At 43.8% G+C, this 23,075-nt stretch overlaps 1 protein-coding gene across 9 annotated transcripts in view; it reads left to right on the forward strand.

Moving 5' to 3' along the window:
• The window catches only part of LOC125467593 (paladin), a 283,522-nt gene that overhangs the window by 161,389 nt on the left and 99,058 nt on the right, over positions 1 to 23,075 (forward strand). For all 9 annotated transcript variants that reach the window (XM_059640277.1, XM_048563669.2, XM_048563667.2 and 6 more), the window contains 4 exons: positions 7,922 to 8,119; positions 8,307 to 8,447; positions 10,016 to 10,087; positions 16,374 to 16,514. In XM_059640277.1, coding sequence (XP_059496260.1) covers positions 7,922 to 8,119; positions 8,307 to 8,447; positions 10,016 to 10,087; positions 16,374 to 16,514 — 552 coding nt within the window. The remainder of the gene's footprint in view (positions 1 to 7,921; positions 8,120 to 8,306; positions 8,448 to 10,015; positions 10,088 to 16,373; positions 16,515 to 23,075) is intronic.

A 23,075-nucleotide genomic window follows, 5' to 3' on the forward strand; every position in this document is an offset into this window, starting at 1 on the left:
CCACCTGCTTCAAGAAAACCACAATCATCCCTGTACTCAAGAAGACACATACAGTGTGCCTTAAATACTACTACCCAATAGCTCAGATTTCGATAAACAGTGCTTCATACTCACATCAGTGCAGTTAGTCATACCCACATAAACTCCAGTCTCCAAACCTGCCTGGATCCCCTACAGTTTGCCTACCGACATAACAGATGCTCAGAGGATGCCTTTTCCCTCGCCCTTCAATCATCGCTGGAACATCTGGACAACAAAGACACCTATGTTAGACCCCTATCATTGACTACAGCTCTGCTTTTAACACCATTATCGTCCCCAAACTGATCTCAAAACTGTGTGACCTTGGTCTCAGCTGTGCCCTCTGCAATCAGATCCTTGGCTTTTCTGACCCATAGGCCACAATCGGTGAGGACAAGTAACTGCAACTCCTCCACAATAACACTCAATACTGGACACCCCCAAAAGATGCATTCTCAGCCCCCTACTGTACTCCCTGTACATTTACGACTGTGTTGCTAAATTCCAAATGAACAGCATCTACAAGTTTGCTGACAATACTACCAGCTTGGGGCAGATATCTAACAATGACAAGTCAAGGTACCGAAGGGAGATAGAGGGCTTGGTGATGTGGTGCAATGAAAACAATTTGTCAACGTAGGCAAAAACTAAAGAACTGATGATCAGCTTCAGAAAGGAGGAGAACATGCCTCCATCTACATCGACGGAACTGAGGTTGAGAGGGTGGAGAGCATCAAGTTCCTTGGAGTGATGATAACCAACAACCTGTCCTGGACCTCCCACGTAAATGTGACAGTCAAGATGGAACAACAACACTTCCTCAGGTGGCTCAGGACGTTTGGCATGTCCATAAGGCCCCTCACCAACTTCTACAGATGCACGATTGAAAGCATACTGTCCAGATGCATAACGGCCTGGTATGGTAACTGCTCTGCCCAGGACTGTAAGAAACTACAGAGATGGTGTGCAGAGCCCAGGCCATCACAAAGCCAACCTTCCATCCATGGACTGTATTTACATGGCCCGCTGCTGCAGAAAGGTGGCCAACATCATCAAAGACCCATCACACCCCAGTAATGATCTCCTATAACGTCTTCTGTCAGGCATAGGATACAATAGCCTGAGCAGGTTCAGGAACAGCTCTTTTTGTTTGGCTATTATCAGACTGTTGGATGGACTCTAGCTCAAATAATGTAATCTGTATGCCTCTAAATCATCCTTTGCTTGCTGCGATCTGCCTGTATCACTCAAAACTTTTCTCACTCTATTTTGGTACATGTGACAATTAAATCAATCAAGCAAGCAATCAGTCACTTCGCTGGAGTGACAAGTTGGATAACATGCTCAGGTCTCTGGATCTACTGAGTCAAAGGCAAGAATGGTCTCATTGAGCCAAGTCTGACACCGATCAAGTGATGTGAGCATCTTAAGCATTTGTAGGATCACAATTTGTGATTCATCCTAGTGCTATTGTCCTACAGTTCAACGTTGGATAAACATACTTGAAGTACTGATCTTCTGTGATGGTAAAGAGAGCAAAGCCTGGTTAGATGTGATGGGATAATTGGCCTATCATTTGAAAGCTACACACAGTTTCTTTAATTTTATTATTTATAGTGAGTTGTAAAACTTAGAATTTGGGAGGCTGGGAACTGGAATTGTTTTGGAACAAAGGCATTTTCTGCTGTATTAGCTGTGTGGGAACAACATCAAATCGCCCCTAAGCCACATATAATGCAGACTTAGGATGGGGAATGTGTAAAAAGGATGATGAAGTTAGAGGGTTAGTAGATTGTACACACATAAATTCCTCTTAAAATGCTTGTATCAAGTGCTGTGGCCATTTGCCAAACCACACGGCAACGCAATTTGGTCCTTGTATACTTTAAGTGATTTTCAAGAATTTTGGCCCCTAATTATTTTTGTGTAATGGAGGAACTGCCTAAAGAGATGATACATTTCACCAAAATTCTGCAGTTGCTGGAAGTCTGAAATAGAAAAAAAGTGCTGGGAAAAACTCAGCAGGTCTGGAGACAGTTAGCATTTCAGGTCTGTAAGCTTTCATGAGATCCCTGAGGTGAGCTATATCTTAGATGAAAGTCATAAGAGGATCGAGAGTAAAAACTGCTGTATATCAACTTATTTCACTTGGACGCTGAATCTAATTGGTCAACTGGTATTGTCAACTCCCCAGGATTGCCATGGAGTCCTCAGAACTTGAAGATTAATCTCCAGAACACTGCTTTAGACAATCCTAGAGAAGTGGAAGAGTTATGCATTTCATTCGCTGACCTAGTGTACTGGTCCTCTTATTAGACAAAGCTTTGGAAGTGGATGAATAGAGTGATAGATCTGTACAACATGCAAACAACCCTTTGGTCTAACTTGTCCATGCTGACCAGGTGGCATGGTGGCTGTATGGTTAGCTCTGCTGCCTCACAGTGCTAGGGACTCGGGTTTGATTCCACCCTCGGGCGACTGTCTGTGTAGAGTTTACACATTCTCCCTGTGTCTGCATGAGTTTCCACTGGGTGCTCCGGTTTCCTTCCACAGTTCAAAGATGTGCAGGTTAGGTGGATTGGCCATGCTAAATTGCCTCTAGTGTCCAGGGGTGTGTACATTAGGTGGATTAGACATGGAAAATGCAGTGTTACAGGGAAAGGATAAGGAGATGGGTTTGGGATGCTCTTCGGCGCGGTGGTGTGTCCTTGTTGGGCCTTGTTGTGCTTCCACACTGTAGGGATTCTATGATACCCTAAATTAATCTAGTTCCATGTGCCAGCATTTGGTCCATATCCCTGTAAATGCTTCCTATTCATATTTCCATCCAGATGCCTTTTAAAAATGCTGTAATTTTACCAGTCTCCATCACTATCTCTGGTAGTTTGTTCCATACATGTGCCACCCTCTGTGTGAAAAAGTTGCCCTTTACGTCCCTTTTAAATCTTTCCCCTCTCACCTTAATCCTTTAGTTTTGGACTTTGCTGCCCTGGGGAAAAGACTTTGCCTATTCACCCTATGTCCCTTATGATTTTATAAAAAGTCAACCCTCAGTTTCCAACACTCCAGAGAAAATAGCCCCAACCTATTCAGCCTCTCCCTATAGCTCAAACCCTCCAATCCTGGTAACATCCTTGTAAATCTATTCTGACCTTTTCAGGTTTCACAATATCCTTCCTATAGCAGGGATACGAGAATTGAGTGCACTGTTTCAAAAGTGGCCTAACCAATGTCCTGTACAGCCTCAATATTACCCCCTAAATCCTATACTCAATGCACTTACCAATAAAGGTAAGCATACCAAATGCCTTCTTCACTATCATGTCTACCTGCAATTCTGCTTTCAAGGAAGTATGAACCTGCGCTCCAAGGTCTCTGTTCAAGGACCGTACCATTAATTGTATAAGTCCTGCCCTGATTTGCCTTTCCAAAATGGAGCATCTTATATTTATCTAAATTAAACTCCATCTGCCACTGCTCAGCCCATCGGCCCATCTGATCAAGGCCCCGTTGTATTCTGAGGTAACCTTCTTGGTTGTCTACTATGCCATCAATTTTGGTGTCATCTGCAAACTTACTAACATTACCTCCTATGTTCACATCTAAATCATTTATATAAATGACAAAAAGCAGTGGACTCATCACTGATCCTTGTGGCACACTGCCGGTCACAGGCTTCTAGTCTAAAAAGCAACCCTCTGTCTCCTATCTTCAAGACTGTTCTGTATCCACATGGCCAGTTCTGCCTGTATTTCATCTGATCTAAACTCCATAATCAGTCTATCATGAGGAACCATGTGGAACGCCTTATTGAAGTCCGTATAGATCATGTCCGTTTGTCTGCCTTCATCAATCCTCTTTGTTGCTTCTTCAAATAACTCAGTTAAGTTAGTGAGACACGATTTTGCAAGCATGAAGTCTGTTGACTAGCCCTAATCAGTCCTTGCCTTTTCAAATACACATAAATCCTGTTCGTGAGGATTCTCTCCAATAACTTGCCTACCACTGATGTCAGGCTCACCGGTTTGTAGTTCCTTGGCTTTTCCTTCTCGCCTTGCTTAAATAGTGGCACTACATTTGCTAGCTTGCAGTCTTCCAGCACCTCACCTGTGGCTATTGATGATACAAATATCTCAGCAAGGGGCTCAGCAAACACTTCCCCAGCTTCCAACATAGTTCTAGAATACACCTAATCAGGTCTTGGGAATTTATCCACTTTTATACATTTTAAGACATCCAGCACCACCTCCAGTGTAATATGGACATTTTGCAAGATGTCGCAATTTATTTCCACAAGTTCCCTACTTCCCATATCCGTCGCCACAGTAAACACTGATGCAAAATACTTGTTTAATATCTTGTCCATCTCCTGCGCTTCCACACATAGGTGGCTTTGCTGATCTTTGAGGAGCCCTATTCTCTTCCTAGTTACCTTTTTGTCTTTAATGTACTTTAGAATCCCTTTGGATTCTCCTTAACCCCACTTGCCAAAGGTATCTCATGTCCCCCTTCTGCCCTCCTAATTTCTCTCTTAAGTATATTTCCACTGCTTTTAAACTCATCTAGGGATTCACTTGATCCCTGCTGTCTATACCTGACATATGCTTGACCAGCATTCCCTGCACTTTCCAGACTTGCCCTTCACCCTAACAGGAACGTACTGCCTCTGGACTCTCACTATTTCATTTTTTAGCTTCCTCTTTATCTGTGTATACCCATTTTTTCTTCCCCTACCACCCCTCTGTTCATCAACGTTTGAAAGTTCTTGCCTAATACTGTCAAAATTGGACTTCTTTCAAATTAGAACTTCTAACTTTTTGATCCAGTCAATCCTTTTCCGTCACTATTTTGAAACTGATAGAATTATGATCACTAGCCCCAAAGTGCACCCCCATTGACACCTCAGTCACCTGCCCTGCCTTATTGCCCAAGAGTAGGTCAAGTTTTGCTCCTTTTGTAGTAGGTACATCGACGTACTGAATCAGAAAAGTTTCTTGTTCATACTTAAGTTCCTCTCCATCCAAGCCCTTAATGCTATGGCAGTCCAGTCAATGTTTGGAAAAGTAAAATTCCCTATCATTACCACCCAGTTATATTTACACATAACTGAGATCTTCATATGAATTTGATTCTCAATTTCCCACTGACTGTTGGGGAGTCTATAGTACAATCTCAGTAAAGTGATCATCCCTTTCTTATTTCTCAGTTCCACCCAAATAACTTCTCTGAACGTACACCCGGGAATATCCTCCCTAAGTACAGCCGTAATGTTACCCCAAATCAAAAATGCCAATCTCCTTCCTGTCTTGCTCCCCTTTCTATCCTTCCTATAGCATCAATACCCTGGAACATTAAGCTGCCAGTCCTGTCCATCCCTACAGCTACATTTCTGTAATTGCAACGATATCCCAGTCCCATGTTCCCAACTATGCCCTGACTCCATCTGCTTTACCTGTTAGATCTCTTGCATTGAAATAAAGGCAGTTTAATTTTCAGTCCTGCCTTGTTCTCTGCTTTGTTCATGCCTACCTTGACTGTTTGACTTGCTCCTTTTCTCAAATGCTGTAGTGTCAGACTGATCTCTTTTCACACTATCTCTGTTGGTTGCACCCAACACCCCCAACTAGTTTAAATCCTCCTAAGCAGCTCTATCAAATCTCTCCACCAGTATATAGTCTGTCCTTCTTATACAGGCTACTTTTACCCCAGAAGAGATTCCGATGATCCAAAAATGTGAATCCTTCTCCCCTAAATCAGCTCCTCAGCGATGCATTCATCTTCTCTATCCTCCAATTCTTACCTAGCTCGTGGCACTGGGGTTAATCCAGATGTTACTACCCTGGAGGACCTACTCTTTAAATTTCTGCCTAATTCCTATATTCTGTCCTTAGAACCTCTTCTTTTTTTCTTCCCATACATATGTTGTTAGTTCCAATGGGTACAATGACCTCCTGTTGATCCCTCTTCCCTTTGAGAATATTCTGTACCCTCTCCAAGATATCCTTGATCCTGGCACCAAGGAAGCAACACACCTAGCTACCTGACTGTATCTGCAGTTTTTCTGCCTTCCTGAAACTGTCATGCATTACATCCCCTCAGTCCTGTAAATTCCTAATTGCCTCTAACTGCAGCTCCAACCAATCCACGTGGTTTGATAGGATTTGCAACCAAACACACTTCCTGCAGACATAATAATTGGTAACAATGAAATTCTCCCTAATCTCCCAGATCCAACAAAAAGAGTTTAAAAACCAGGCAGGAAAGAGCACATCACTCGACTAAAGATCGTCTTTGCACCTTAACCATCTGCAGATCCAGAAAACAGCACAGTCTTACTGCTCTGAAATCACTGCACCAGGATAACTTAGTACCTATGTTACCTTTCCTAGAGGTAACCTACGTTCTATATTTTTAAAGTTTAATCAAGAGACAGATCTCAATAAATTATATAATAAAAAAAACTCTACTCACTATTACAGACATACAGAAAAAAAGTAAGATTAGACTTTAAAAAAGCCTCTTAGCTACTCATAAGAATTTCATTAATCAATAATCGTCCAACCAAGCATTCAAGATTCTGTTCGCTTTTCAGTTGGTGAACAAAAATCGGACATCATGATGTAGACATGCTGGGTGGCCAGTTGGTGGAGGCCATGTGATTAGATGTCTGAGAATGCACCTAACGATAGTTGCCAGCTGAGGGGTTAACTTGAAAGTGGAGAAGCATGGGTCCTAGTTGGTCAGTTGACTAGAAACAATTGAGGGAAAGAAAAATATATACTTGTTGAATAATTTAAAGGCCTAGAAGGATCACATAAATAAATTCAGTTCAATTTGTTTGGTTTTGATTATTTACTGTTATCATAAAGAGAGAAATTAGAGTATAGCTATTTAAAATGAACAACAAACAAACTTTTACATCTGTGGTTATGATTGACATTGAAGAAGGTTATCTAAGATTTTAAAGAGATCCTGGTCAGTTGGATCAATGGGCTGACAAGTGGTAAACGGAGTTTAATTTGAACAAGTACAAGGTATCGCATTCTGGAAAAACAAACAAAGGCAGGACTTATACAATTAATGGCAGGGCACTGGGTAGTGTTGTAGAGCAGAGAGACATAGGGGTTCAGGTACATAATTCTTTGAAATTTGGTGTCACAGGTAGTGTGGTAAGGCATTTAACATGCTTGCCCTCATTGCTCAGACCTTTGTGTATAGGAGTTGGGATGTGATGCTCAGGTTGTACAGGACATTGGTGAAGCCTCTTCAGGAGTACTGTGTGCGGTTCTGGTCACCCTGAATTAAATTATTAAATTGGAGAGGATTCAAAAAAGATTTACCAGGATATTGATGGAAATGGAGGGTTTGTGTTATAAAAATAGGCTGGGATTTTATTCACTGGAGCATAGGAGGTTAACGAGTGATCTTATAGAGGTTATAAATTATGAGGGGCATAGATAAAGTGAATACAAGGGCCTGTTCTTTAGGGTGGGGAGTTCGAAACAAGGGGGAATATTTTCAAGGTGAGAGGAGAAACTTTTAGAAAGGACATGGGGGCAACTCTTTTACACAGAGAGTGGTTTGTGTAGGGAATGAACGGCCAGAGGAATTAATGGTGATGCAGATACAGTTACAACATTTAATTGGACAGGTACATGAATAGAAAAGGTTTGGAGGACAAATGTGGGCAAGTGGGACTAGAATGTAAGTATGGAAATAAATTGGAAACATGGTCAATGTGGACTGGTTGGATCGAAGGGTTTGTTTCCATGCTGTATGACTCTCTGATGCTATGGTTTGTCAAAACAGTTCTTCAGAAAAATATCAATAAATATTTGTTTATAATGGAAGACAAATGAATATGTTTCTGGCTTATGTTAATGTGTATTTTTTTTTAAAGAAACTAGAAAGTGGCCTTAAAAATGAGATTTTGGCATCGCAGAAGTTGCTTGAAATACAGCTGGAGCAAGAGAAGCAGACGAAGTTGTTTACAAGTTGTCTCACCATGCAGGAGATTTTCAACCAACTGAAGAGTTCCCATCAGGGCCTACTGTACAGACGTGTCCCCATCCCTGACTGTAGTGCTCCAAGAGAAAAGGTAAAGGGATGCTGAAAGAACCTCAGTCCTTGTGAGGACCCTTTTAGGAAAGAAAGGAGGAAAATAGGGGGAACAGTTTATAAGCTAAAATAAATTTTGATTGCAGATTTTTGTTTGAAATCATATTTTCTTTTCCAAATTTCTCGCTGACATTCCATTCATTGCTGTAACTTCATTTCTCCTCAAGGACTTTGACAAGTTATTTGAAGCCATGAAAGCAGTTTTCGCAGATGATTCCCACTCAGCAATTGTATTTAACTGCCATAATGGCAAAGGAAGGACAACGACTGCCATGGTGCTGTCGGTCCTCGTTTTCTGGCACTTCAAGGTTGGTACTTTGCTCCATTTTTAGTCAGTCGTGTACTCTGGACTCTTGTGCACTATCACCTTGTTTGTGCTGTGTAGCACAGTTAATTTTAAATTGTGCACTGTGAACACAGCTTCACAGAGTGTTCTTAGACTTAATTGATTCTAGATTAAATGAAGCAACTCCCTGTTTTGAACAACTTTAATTGTTTGTCGACTTTATATAAAGCTATCATTTGGAAGCAAACAGATTTGCTCCTTATTTTAAAGGTACAGAGGTCCCGGAATCTGGAATGTAATGTGGCAGAGTAGACACCTGAGCAATGTGGAACTGATTGGTTTATACAGAATAGAGATCTAGCTGGATCTGAAATATGTGTATAGCTGGAATTTTTGTTGTATGACATGAGTGATATCAGCCAATGATACCCATACCATATAAGGGGTTAGGACCAGGGGTCTGCTTTTGAACCTGGTAGTGTTGGAGGTTTGGGGATGCATTTTCAGATAACTTCTAGGTCCCTATTGTTGTCATTTGCAGCTGCCGTCCTTGGACCAGCTCTGCAGAAGATTATTTGAGGTGAGCAAATTATCGTTAGAAAATCACCTCATTCTATTCACATTTGAATTTTGTACGAGCTTAAAATGGGGATTGCAGTTCCCTCCTGGGTTTAGCGCTAAATATCTACCACAGTAAGGCTGAGTCCGGTGGGCTGGTCAGCTCAGCTGCAACAGTGGCTCATGTGAGTCAACTCTGAGGGTTGGAGCCCCATTCCAGTCAATGGGACTTGCCATCTTGCTTTATCCCATGGGAGAGGAAGATAAGGGCAAGCCAGCACTAACAAAACCTGTACTGAAGGCAGCTCAAAATAAAGCTTTACTACAACTGATGGAATTTCAATTTCATGAAAAAAGCTGATAGTTGTTGTTGTAGTATGTGTATCTCACCTTTAACAGAATTCACTGCTAAGGATTCCAGGTGCTGTTCATGTACTATGTTGCAACTCACCTGACAGCCTACTTTGGGTTGGCAAACCTGCACACACAGCTGTTGGCAGTTTGCTGTAATGCCTGCTTCACAATTTATAATATGTTTTACTGTGGTAAATAAATTAGTCTAGAGAATGAGTCAATCTCTGATAGGTGTTTAATCGTTAGATCATTGTCATTATAAAGACAATGGTAACTGTGAAACTATCACTGATTGTCATGGAAACCCATCTGGTTCAATAATATCTGCTACCCTTACCTGGTCTGGCCTACATGCAACTCCAGATCCACAGCAGTGTGGTAGACTCTGAACTGACCTCTAAAATGGCCCAACAAACAACTCGGTTCAAGGGCAATTAGGCATCGTCACTTTGTTGAGTGCTGGAGGCTGTTTGGTACTTGTCAAAATACCTTTGAGCACTTTCAGACTCAGAGAGAAGAGGAAAGGAATTTCATCACCCATGAATTTAATTACAGTTCAGGGCCTATTGGAGGTTAGGAGAAAGTAATTCATTCTGGGAAATGCTTCCTGTACTTTCAGTATTGATCAAACTCAAGGAGCTAACAAACTGCTCATCTTGTTCTCTGTCCTTGTTGCAGGGAATTCCTGAAAATAGTGAAGAAGAACTCGTGAGTGTGCCAGATGCCAAGTATACAAAGGGAGAATTTGAGGTATGTGAAAGGCAGCTCCCAGGTAAACAGGATTGGCCTGGGCTCTTGCTGTGACTGAAAGACAGAAATTCGTCATCCACGAGTGAACTTTGCCATTCACAATATCTACCCTGTTGTGGCTTTCCATTTTTTAAAGCTATGCTTCCAGAAACTGTTCATCTTTAGCCTCTCAGCTCCGTTGCTGCATTTAAATGTTTAGCCTCATCAATTATGAAGGTATGAGCCTCAAGGTATTTGTTCCCCTGGATTGTAACACTTCATGAATGGATTGAGGGCCTGTGATAAGAGAGCCAAATAACAGATTGAGTTGCAGATTTGATGGCTGTAACCTCTTGGGGTCCCTTGCTTGCACTGAGATTACCAATGCCGAAAAGTACCAACTAGCAATGTTGCTCAATAGCCCTTTTTTTTCAAAAGGTGCTCACTAAACCTGATACAGTTGCCCCACTGCCACTGATGTTCTCGAGGAGCTGGGTAATGTGCTGGTAATGTTACCGGACTAGTTCTGCAGAGACTCAGGCTGAAGCTCTGAGGACATGAGTTTGTGTCCCATTGTGGCAGCTGCTAGAATTTAAGTTCAATTAATAAAATCTGGAATATGGAAATAAACTTAATAATGTTGTGACAGGACAACTATCATCAATTGTTATGGAAACTCATCTCAGACACTGATTTTTTTTTAGAGGAGGAAATGTATCAATTACATGTCCTGGCCTAAGTGTGACTGTAGACCCACAGCAATGTGGTTGAGGCTTAACTGCCTCTGAAATGGCCAAGCAAGCCAATCAGTTTAAGGGGCACTTAGAGATGGGCAACAGGTGCAGCCTTGCCAATGAGGCCCACATCCCATGAAAGAATGAAGAAACAAAAGCCCATGCTCAACAAAGCTGTCAGACTGTTACTGGATGCTGAACAAAGACAATTATTTTCGTACTCCTATACAGTTCTGTTATATTCACTCTATTGAGTCAAACTTGAATGCCCCAGGTGACTCCCCTTTGTGTTAGCCTCAAAGAATGCAACAGTTTTCTATGGTGACTGGGTCCAGTTTTTCAGGAACTTGGCTGTAATTGTGGTGGAAATCCATTGTTATGTTTCGCGGTACCTCGGTAGCTACGGACTCAAGGTATGATCTACTGTACGCGGACGACTAGACACAAGCTGATGCGAACGGTGACACTAGATGATAGCGTACAAGCCCCAGTCCCCAGTTAGATTCGCACCCCAAACTTACTGACACAGGAAGAGAGGACACGAGGCCTTTAGAAAAAGAGCTTTTACTGTCTCAGTCCGAAGACACAAAATGGACACAACTCATCTGTATTTATACATTAGGAATGACCTCAACCAATCAAATGTAGAGTAGCGTACCTAAGAGTCCATCCGCCAATGAGAAGCAAGCTTATTGATAGGCAGTCTTTTCGGCCGGGAAAGCAACATGGCGGAAACGGCGTGAAAAACTCGAAACTCAAACCTTAGAAAAAGCAAACCGTCTACAGTGAGTAAACGACACAGATCTTGGGGACGGAAACATCCCCAACACCTCCCCTCTTTGAAGACTGTTAGTAACGTACAAGCTTTAGGTTCACCCGGAGGTGCTGGGGCTGACGACGTCTTCGATCTGTCTGTCTTCTCGGTCGGAGTGCCGGATCAACCAGGGTTTCGCTCTCAAAGTTTGTCACATCAGGTTCCGTCACATCTTGTGGTAGCCGAAACGTGTCTAGCAACACGTCAAGGGGAATTTCCAACGATGCTTCTGCTTACTCTGCGGCCTGCCGCTGGCGAAGTTGGTTGTGATGTCTCGACCAGGGGGAATCACCAACTGCTACGTCGTACAGCACCCTCCCTCGTTTTCTTACAATCTGCCCTTCAATCCACGGGTCGTGCTTCGGTCTGTAGTCACGAACATACATGTGGGAGCCAACTGTGAAGGGAGATCTCGCCGCCGGTGTTTCGGTCTGTTTTGCATTGCTCAGAATCATGGCGTGGTTGACCGTTCGCAGGTTTCGACCCGTCAAGGCTTCCGCGGGGGATTGGTGGTTAGGAAGAGTTTCGCTGGGCGTGGAGCGATACACAAGTAGGAGTCTCTGCAGTACCTGGATGGACGCCCCCTCCCCTCAAGCTTTAAGCAGGGCTCGCTTGAAAGTGTCAATAAAGTGTTCCGCTTGGCCATTGGATTGGGGGTGGTAAGCCGGAGAGCGGATGTGCGAGATGGCATGAGAGCGGCAGAACTCGGCAAACTCACTAGACGTGGATTGTGAGCCATTGTCTGTGACGATAGACTCTGGTAAGCCATGTTGACTGAAAATTTGGGTCAGGGCTCGTACGTCTGCATAGTCGTTGCGGGTGCCAAGGGATCTGGGGCCACTTGGAAAATGCGTCGACCAGAATCAGATAGGACCAACCGTTGATAGGCCCCACGAAATCCAGATAAAGGCGTGACCATGGACGTTCCGGCTGCGACCAAGGCACAGGTGGCGTTCTTGGGGGATTTCTGGCTGCTTGTTGGCACTGAGGGCAGCGTTTGACGAAGGACGTGATGTCACCATCCATACCAGGCCAATAAGCGAAGCTGCGTGCAGTCGATTTCATCCGAGAGGTACCTGGGTGGGCGGAATGAAACTGGTGGAGAACACTTAAGCGGAGTGTGTTGGGTACCACAACATGGTTGCCGAACATAAGACAATCATTTACAACACACAGTGACTCATGGCGATGGAACAATTGCTGCAGCCTGTCGCTCGGTGAGCGGGCTGGCCACGAATCTCCAACATAATGGATGGCTGGTTGTAGCATTGGGTCTGCCTGCGTCGCTTGTTGGGTCTCAGTGACAGTTACCGGTAGACCGCATATGGCGTGGGTCAGGTGGTGGATGGCACAGTCATCCGTCGAAATGGCGGCGATGATGGCCTCTTTGTCAGAGGTGGGATAGTCGCTGATGAGGCATGAGAGAGCATCAGCTTGGCCAAAATCTTGGGTGCGCCTGTATTGGATGTGAAAGTCGTAACTGAGGAGAATTAGTGCCCAGCGTTGGAGTCTGTTGGCTGAGTGTGCCGGGATACCTGTTTTGGAACCGAAGATGGAGAGTAGTGGTTTATGATTGGTTAACAGGGTGAACTTACGGCCGTAGACAAACTTGTGGAAACGCTGCTCTGCGAAAACCAGCGCGAGGGCTTCTTTCTTGATTTGGCCGTAATGTTTTTCTGCAGGAGTTAGAGTCCTGGAGGCGTGCATGATCGCTTTGTCGCTGCCATCAGAGAAGACATGAAGGATTATGGCACCAACACCATAGGCAGAGGCATCAGCTGCCACTACAATTGGTAACTGCGGATCATAGTGTGTTAAGAGGAGATCAGATGTGAGCGTAGACTTTAGCTGACAGAAAGCTGCTTCACATTCACCCGACTAGTTCCAAGGCACGTCTTTTCCAAGCAGGTGGTTTAGTGGCGCTCGGACGTTGTGTAGCGATGGAAGGAACGCGGAATAATAACTGATCAATCCCAGGAACGAACGTAGTGAGGGAACGTCCGTCGGGGTTGGCATCTGGTGAATTGCGCGAATGTTTTCCGGATCAGGATGGTGACCAGAGGCATCAAAGATGAAGCCAAGGTACTTCACCGACCGGAGGAAGAATTGGTACTTTTCAGGCCGGAGGCAGAATCCATTATCCTGCATGCGCTGAAGAACGGCCTCGGTGCAACACTGCAATTCTTCAGAGGAACCAGCGACGATCAAGACGTCGTCCAGGTATGCGGCCACACCTGGGATGCCAGATAAGATCGTATCCATTACCTGTTGGAAAATAGCTGGGGTGGATTTGACACCAAAAGGTAAACACATGTATTGGAAAAGGCCTTGATGGGTGTTTATAGTCAATAACTCACGGGATTCCTGTGCGACTTCCAACTGGAGGTATGCGTCAGTAAGATTGAGCTTGGCAAAGAAATGGCCTCCATTCAGGATGGTGAACAGGTCGTCTGGAACCGGCAACAGGTAGTAGTGGTCTTTCAGGGCTGCATTAAGACCAGTAGAGAAATCAGCACAGATGCGGAGCGAACCATTGGCCTTTCTGACGACGACGATAGGTGCTGTCCAAGAGGAGTAGGAAACGGGGATTAAGACTCCCTGGTGTTCGAGGCATTGTAGTTCAGCGTCGACCTGTGGCAATGAGGCGTATGGTACCGGTCTCTTAGGGTGGAAGATGGGTGTGGCATTAGGTTGGAGTTGTAGCGCAGCTTGTGTGGCGGAGCAGAGTCCCAAGCCGGGTTGGAAGACCGATGTGAATTGTTTCACAGTCTGATTGGACAGGTCAAGGGGTGCAGCAGGGGACTGCGCCTGGTTGCAAATTGCGTTGAGCGGCAGATCAGCCAGGTCCAGAAGGTCAAACCAGTCGAGCCCCAAAAGGTTGAGATCTGACACAGCGATGTAACATGCGCCGTTGAATGTTTTGCCGCGGAAGGATACGCAGCAGTCGAGTTGCCCCGAGAGGTTGAGGTGCCCACCACAAGCGCTGATGGCAGTTTTGGAGGTATCTCGGACTGGAGGTCGCCCGAGCTTGCGCCAAATTCTCTCGGAGAGAATGATGATGTCTGATGCAGTGTCCAGCTGCAACCGGACTGGGTGGCCATTGACGTTGACTGTGATGTCTGGAAAAGGCAGCCTGCTTCGGCTTGCTTTGGGGGCTTGCGTGCAGCTTGAGTGCGTCAGGTTTGTTGGCTTGTCGAGATTTGCAGTGGCCATATTTGTGACCGACCGTATTGCACTGCCGGCATCAACGGTGCTTGAAGGGGCATAGCCTGACAAAATGCCAGCAGTGCCAACAGGGGAACGGTGGCTTCTTCTTCGAGCCATTGTGAGAGTTCGGACCAGAATGCGACGAGCCAGAGGACGGACCAGAGGAAGACGTGCTAGAATTGGAAATACCGGAATGTCTGGTGGCCTGGCGAACTGCATGAACTTCGGAACTCCCTTGGCCCCCAGATTGGACCAAAGTGGTGTCATGCTGCAGATTGATCAACAGTTGGTATTCGTCCGTGATGGCGGCGAGAGTCAGCGTAGGGTCCTGTTCCAACCGATTGAGAAGGCGCACGCGGATATCTGCAAATTTAGGGGACTGGAGACTGCATATAAAGATAAGTGCTTTGAACTGATCATCAGTGAGCGATCTTAACTTGAAACGTTCACATTCACGGTTAACTATCCCAAAATGTGTCAGAAAATTGCCTGATTCATTCATGACCAACTTTAAGCAATGGTAGTGTATGCTGAACAACGACGACCGATCACCGAAGTGCTGCTTGAGCGATTGAACTGTGGCATCAAACAACCTATCCGCGGGTGTATCTGGCATGATGAGGTTGCAGTACTTGTCCAGCTCTGCCTGGCGAAGCTTACGAAGCAAGAGTCGGACTTTCCATGCATCATCCTGACCAGCGAAGTCGACATGAAATAGCTCCTCATAGCTACGGAACCAGGTATCAAAAGTAACATTGGCCTCTGGGTCATACCCAAACTCGGTGATACTGTTAGCGATAACGTCAACGGAAGGCGGAATACTAGTAGACGCTGCCGGTGCCAGAACCCTGGTCTGCGCGAGCATCTCCATCAACTTTAACTGCTGTTCGAGTAGAAGCTGCAACTTTTCTGGGTCCATTTTACGAACACCTCGTTGCCAATCTGTTATGTTTCGGGGTACCTCGGTAGCTACGGACTCAAGGTATGATCGACTGTATGTGGACGACTAGGCGCAAGCTGATGCGAACGGTGACACTAGATGATAGCGGAAAAGCCCCAGTCCCCAGCTAGAGTCGCACCCCAAACTTACTGACGCAGGAAGAGAGGACACAAGGCCTTTAGAAAAAGAGCTTTTACTGTCTCAGTCTGAAGACACGAAATGGACACAACTCATCTGTATTTATACATTAGGAATGACCTCAACCAATCAAATGTGGAGTAGCGTACCTAAGAGTCCATCCGCCAATGAGAAGCGAGCTTATTGATAGGCAGTCTTTTCGGCCGGGAAAGCAACTTGGCGGAAACGGCGTGAAAAACTCGAAACACAAACCTTAGAAAAAGCAAACCGTCTACAGTGAGTAAACGACACAGATCTTGGGGATGGAAACATCCCCAACACCTGTGCTTTGGAGAGTGGGGTTTATTTGCAACGTTAATGCTGCCTTGGGCATAAATCTAGCTGTTTACTTTCATACTTGGAAAAACATCTGGCAGGGAAAGGCCGTCACTCCAATTGCAGAACTATGGCTTTAACCTCGTATCTTTCTTTCAGATTGTGATGCAGATAGTTCGACTGTTGCCCAATGGAAACAAAATGAAGAAGGAAGTAGACCTGGCTCTGGATATTGTGAGCGAGACCATGACTCCTATGCATTACCACTTAAGAGAAATCGTTATCTGCACTTACAGGCAGGTGAGTCAGTGCCTGCATGAACAGATACGTCATCCATTCAATACACCTTTCCTTCCAAATCAGATCTTTCTGTGGATTAGAGCAGTTTTGTAAATGATACTAGAATCGCCATTAAAAATTGCAGACTGAGGCAGAGATCATCTATGATCTCAGGTAGGATGGAAAGTGGGATTCAGAAAATTACTACAGATCAAATCCTGCAGGTAGGAAAAGGAACACATGGGGTCATTTGAGTAGAAGACAATTTAGATCATGTATGGAGGAGGCCTGTTCTGAGGAGGAGTCACTGAACCCGAAACTCTGATTTTTTTTTATTCACAGATACTGCCAGACCTGCTGAGCTTTTCCAGCAACTTCTGTTTTTGTTCTGCAGTTGTTTCCGATTTTAGGTCACATATGGTATGGGATTGAGCATATGGTCTTGGATTTCTTATGTGAATCTGTTTGAGGTAGTTCAGAGGAAGTTCACTTCACCAATTCCTGGGATGAGGATTTTATCTTCTTAAGAAAGGTTGGCCAGGTTGAGTCTGTATCTATTTGAATATTGAAGAATGCGAGGTGATCAATGGAACATTCAAAAGAGACTTAACAGTGTAGATGTTGAAAGGATCTTTCCTTTGTGGAAATGATTAGAACAAGGGAACACAGCTTAGAAATGAGGGGTCTCTTATTTAAAACAGATGAGGAGGGTGTTTTTTTTCTCAGAGGTTCATTTGTCTATGGCATTCTCTTCCCCAAAGAGTGGTGGAGGGAGAGACGTTGAACTTTTTTGAGAGAGAGATAGATTAGCACAGTCATCAGGCTAAGTGGGAGTGTGGAGTTGAGCCCTCGATCAGAGTAGCTATGATCTTATTGAATGATAGGGCAGGCTAAGCGGACTGAATGGTCTATTCCTGCTCCTAATGTTCATAGAGGTACACTAGACTTAATTGATAAATGATTTGATGCGGTGAATCGACACCAGATGGGCAGATCAGCCTCCCTCAATTCCATTCCTTTTTGTGGTATCAGTATTTTATCGTAAGAACAAAGAACAAAGTAAATTACAGCACAGGAACAGGCCCTTTGGCCCTCTAAGCCTGCGACAATCGAGATCCTCTGTCTAACCTGTCATCTATTTTCTAAGGGTCTGTGTCCATTTGCTCCCTGCCCATCCATGTACCTGTCCAGATATATCTTAACAGATACTAACGTGTCTGCGTCTACCACATCTGCTGACAATGCGTTCCAAGCACCCACCATCCTCTGCGTAAAGAACTTTCCACGCATATCTCCCTTAAACTTTCCTCCTCTCACTTTGAACTCATGACCCCTAGTAATAAGTGTCAGAGCATTCTATCCTAGCTGCCAATCTGGGCTTACATTCTCATGAATTTGAGAGCCGGAACAACAGCCATTTGAGATGAGATTTGAGGTGAATGACATGTCAGCAATGCTTCTCTTGTCAACCTTTGTGTGAGTTTTATTTATCATGGATATGTGTTCATGAACTGGAGGCAGTGTTTTTATACCGCACTGACTTTTATCATTTACATTCATATCACTGGTACGTTTGAATTCTTTTTAAAATTCTGTAAGTCAAAGGATAATTACAAGTGAAACTGAATGAGTTTATTATTTCATGAAGTTTTGTTTTATAGAACCTGTGTGTAAAGCTTTTATTGTGCAGAGGTTATTGTACTGCAGGTACACAGTTCTGGCTGATCGGGAGGCTCTCTCACACTCATACTGACTGCCGTCAGTGGTGGAAAGGATGTGCAGACTGATAACCAACTTGCTTAGCTGTGTTATGATTGTCTCTGAGGTCATCTTGAACGTAGAGTGTATGGTTCAGATGTAGGGTGCACCACAAGATCTCCTTTGCTGAGCATGTCATGTAGGCTGGCAGTTCAGAAGAATACTGAGGGAGTGCTGCACAGGCAGAAGTATCATCTTTTACCAGCTGTTACTGGTAATTGTGCAATATCTCATAGTTTAAGAGTGGGAAAATTACGTAAGTCAGAGAAAATGTGAGATTTGTAGCATAAACCAAATTTCAGACAATTGCAACAATTTATATTATTGGAACATTCTTTCGGAGATTCCATGTCCTTTTCTCTTGTTAATACAAATTGTTGGGATTGCCTGAAATCTGTCTTAGTCCTGATTTAGATTGACATTCCTATTGCGGCACTTTAAAACTATTTCCATGGATGTAAAGGATATCTGCAGATGTGGAAGGTGTTCTAAAAATGCAGACTCAAATTCATTTCAACTTAGTTACATAAAAGGAAGAATCTCCAAACTGACAGGCTAATGGTATCTGGCCTTGCGAATATAGCACAAACTGTAGGTTCAACTTGATCGTTGAGGCATTGCAGGACTAGCTTTCTGTGAAGGGAACAGCGTTGATGATTGGGATAAAAAGAGAATGCAAGACTGTCACAGTTGACTACAAATACATCAATTTTATTTTGTAACACAGATTGGACCTGCCATTATTAATAGACGTGTACAGAAATAATGCGTGTTGTTGTATCAATAGGTACACTGATAACCATCAGTAACTTATAATTCAACAGAGTTTAAACCATGAATTAAAACTGCATTTCTGAATCCCACCAGAAGGTGGTGCAGATGCTCCATTTTAAGATTTAATATACTTTAAGATCATTCATTCACATTGAACTAACTGTGAAGAAGTGACAATACTGCACTGAGTGAGTCTTCCAATGCCTTTAATCATTTTGGCAGGAGCTAAAGATGATCAAATATTGACAAAAAGAAACAAAGATTGAAGGCTGATGTGCTTCTGTCTAAAAATCAATTGATACACATTAGAAAAAATTTTAGATTTCAGTTGTTGGATCTTGTTGGCAATCATGGGGTAGATGCAGCAGTCGTGTGAGTCAAATCTGCTGGTAGTGATATCCTTGGTAGTGAGGCCAAAGAAAGAGCAAGGGCGGAGGGTGCAGGCACAGTGCCATTCAGGTGGGTCAGTTTTCCAGGCCTTGATGCTATATGAATTTGAGGAGTTCTCCTGACTGTTTCAGCAACTTCTTCATGATAACTTTGGGATATGTGTTCTGGTGGTCTGAGGGCTAGAGGACCTAGGCTCCTGGGGACCTCCTGAGTGACCTCCTCAGCCTGAACTGATTGGAGGCTTTTGGCTCCATAGCAGATGGGGATGGTACATCAGGGAACCCCTGGGATATCCTGAAAAAAATTATCTGTGGGCGCCTTTCTGTCATACCTTCTTCCTGTCCAAGCATTGTGGTATGTGCCTCATCTCTCAAGGGGATGGTAGTCAAAGTACCATAGCCCCCCTCTTGCCAAACCAGTGGCTGAGCAAGTGAGGTTCCCCTCATATATCTTGCAAATACTGATTGTTCTCCTACATCTAGTTCTTCATGGGACCTGTTACCTAATCTGAGAAGGCAGTCAAATGCTTGTTTACCAGAGCCATGACATCAGATAGAACTTGAGCAGACTCCTGTGCTCTTCCTTCCAGTTTGTGCACAATCTCCGGCACCTCTGCTAGAATGTCCCTTGCTTTCCTGTGCAGCTCAATAATGCTGAATTCAGAGGTTCTCCAATCATGCACAGCTTGACAAGGATGTGTTCTCCAGCAATTGTTGAAATATTGGACACCTTGACTGTTTCTTCCCCTTGTAGATGCAGGCCTGTGCTCATTGGAAAGTGACCTTGAGCCTAGTCTAAATAAAGCTGAAAGAACCGCAGATCTATAAATCTGGAACAAAATCAGAAGTTACTGGAAAAGCTCAGCAGGTCTGGCAGCATCTGAGAAGAAAAGAATCAGAGTTTTGGGTCCAGTGAACCTTCCTTAGAACTGTTCAATTTCCAGCAACTTCTGTTTTTGAGCCGAGTTTAGATAGAGACACCCTCCGAGGTGATTGCTGATGGAGGATGCAGAAGGAGGCCTTGAAACTGCTTCCTTGTGGTTGTCAATTGTTCCTCCTCATGGGTGTGATAATGAGGACTGATAGAGATGGTCTGGGGCTGAGATGCCTGTTCTTTTGGCACAGGATACAGAGGCCGTCCAAGAGTTGTCAAGATATATTAATGTGGTGAGTTTCCACTCATACCTAAAATTTTATTAAAATCTAACAAAAGCAAAATCCAGTGGATGCTGGAAATCTGAAACAAATGCAGAAAATGCTGAATGACCTCAGCAGATCTTGCAGCAACTGTGGAGAGAAAAGCAGAGTTAACGTTTTATCATATTGCTGGCCTGCTCCTTAAAAGGGGGTGTAGAGCCTTGTGGTAGGCATATTCTCCCCAACCACTGTCTGACCACATTTGCAATTATTACGCACATGCTCCTCTTGAAACATGAGAGTAAGCATTAATAGGTATGGGTACGTGAGCATATCCCTGTTTTATAGACACAGACAGAGATATCATTTACCAGAGTTGTGATTATCCGGGTGTATTACTAGTAAGAAGCGTGTAAGAACTTGGGTGTTAAAAGATTCTGATGAAAACGTCATTGTGACTTAATGTAGTTCAATTTTTGGTCAATGGTAGTCACTAGCATGTTGATAGTGGAGGATTCATGGTTATACTGTTGAACAGCAGGGGCAATGATTAGGTTCTGTCTTGTTGGAGAAGGTAATTTCGTGGTACTTGTGTGGCACGAATATTACTTGCCATTTGTCAGCTATCAATGTCCTATGGATCCGCCGTACTGTTTGGGAGAGAGTTCCAGAATTTTGACCCAACGATACTGAAGGAATAGCACCGTATTTCCAAATCAGAGTATTTGAGCGGCTTGGAGGGGAGCTTGCAAGGGGTGGTGTTCCCATGTACCTGCTGCCCTTGTCCTTCTTGATAGTTGAAATCATGGTTTTGAAGGTGCTGTGTTCCCCACAGCCTACTGGAAAGTGAATAAGTCTTCCAGTCCCCAGTTGGATAAATCTTCTCTGTCAATAAAACAGACCTTTAAAAGAGCCCATTTCCAGTATTTGACACCTTGTCAAAGAGTAGAATGCCTTGGGTTTTCTCGTGATTTAATGGCAATGAGAATTCTTTCTTTCCTGAAGTGCCCAGAGCAGTCTTAAAGAGCTGGTAACCCTACGTACATTGAGTGAAAAAATCAGTACTCAAGCAATATTTATTTTGAAAAAAAGTCATAATTTTAATGGGAGCGGGTCTGTGGGGGATTTGGAAGAAAATGTAATCCCTAGCAAGATGGCTGTTGAAATCACCTCCGTCTCCTCTTTCAGCCTTACAGACATCTGTCTGCTAAAACAGTCTCCTGAAGGTATTGGGAATTTTCTCAGCATTTGTGAAGTTGTTGAGCACAAACGTTGTCCCCTTGACAGCTGGTTTTCTGTACTTTCACAATTAAGGTTCATATTACCTGCAACCAAAGCTTTAGCAGTTGGTTGTTACACTGCATTGTGATTGGTTGCCGAGCCTTTGATGCGATTGTGAAATTGTATTATCGGAATTTAGTTTTCAAAATCTCCGGATCGTGTCATCCCAGTATTGTGAAGCACATGAAATAGAAAAGAAAGGCTTAGATTTGTTGACTCTTTCATGAGCTCTATATATCCCATTTTGCTTTGTGATGAGTTAAGTACTTTTGATTGTAATCACAGTTGTAGCACTGAGATTTAGTGCGGCCAATTTATTCAGATCAAACTTCTACAGACAGTAATGTACTAATGACCAATAGCTCACCAAAGCTCTTTCAATTGCATTATGAGCTCTACCACTAGAAGGACAAAGGCAGCAGATACATGGGAACACCACCACTTGCACATGTCTTTCCAAGCCACTCACCATCTTGACTTGGAAATAGATCACCATTCCTTCAGTGCCACTGGGCCAAAATCCTTGAACTTACTCCCTAACAGTACTGTCGATATCCCTACACCCAGAGACTGCAGTATTTCAAGAAGGTACCTCACAATGGAGGGGCACTTGTAGACGACAGAGTGCCCATATATCTGCTGCCCTCGTCAATTAGATGGTAGTGGTTATAGGTTTGGAAGGTACTGTCAGAGGACCCTTGATGAACTTATGTAGTGCATCATGTAGATGGTACACAGTGCTGACGCTGACCATTTGTGGTGGAGGAAGTGGATGTTTGTGCATATCAAATGACCTGGATGGTGTCAAACTTTGAGTGTTTTGGATTTGCAGTCACTTAGGCATTTGGGCAATATTCTATCACACTCTTGATTTCTGCCTCATAGATGACAGACATGCTTTGGTGAGTCAGGGCATGATTTATTTGCTGCATGATTCGTAGCCTTTGATCTGCTGTTGTAGCCAAGGTATTTATATGACCAATCCCATTCAGTTTCTGGTCAATGGTAACTTCCAGGTTGTTGATAGTAGCAGTTCAGTGATGGTAGTAGCATTGAATGTCAAGGGGCACCGGTTAGATTCTCTCTTATTCGATGTAATCACTGCCAGGCACTTGTGTGGCACAAATGTTTACTTGCAACTTGTCAGTCAAAATCTGGATATTGTCCAGGTTTTGCTGCATTTGACCATGGACTGCTTCAGTATTTGAGGAGTCATGACTGGTATTGAATGTTTTGCAATCAG

The sequence above is a fragment of the Stegostoma tigrinum genome, chromosome 37 (genome assembly GCF_030684315.1).
Source record: "Stegostoma tigrinum isolate sSteTig4 chromosome 37, sSteTig4.hap1, whole genome shotgun sequence".
Taxonomy (NCBI): domain Eukaryota; kingdom Metazoa; phylum Chordata; class Chondrichthyes; order Orectolobiformes; family Stegostomatidae; genus Stegostoma; species Stegostoma tigrinum.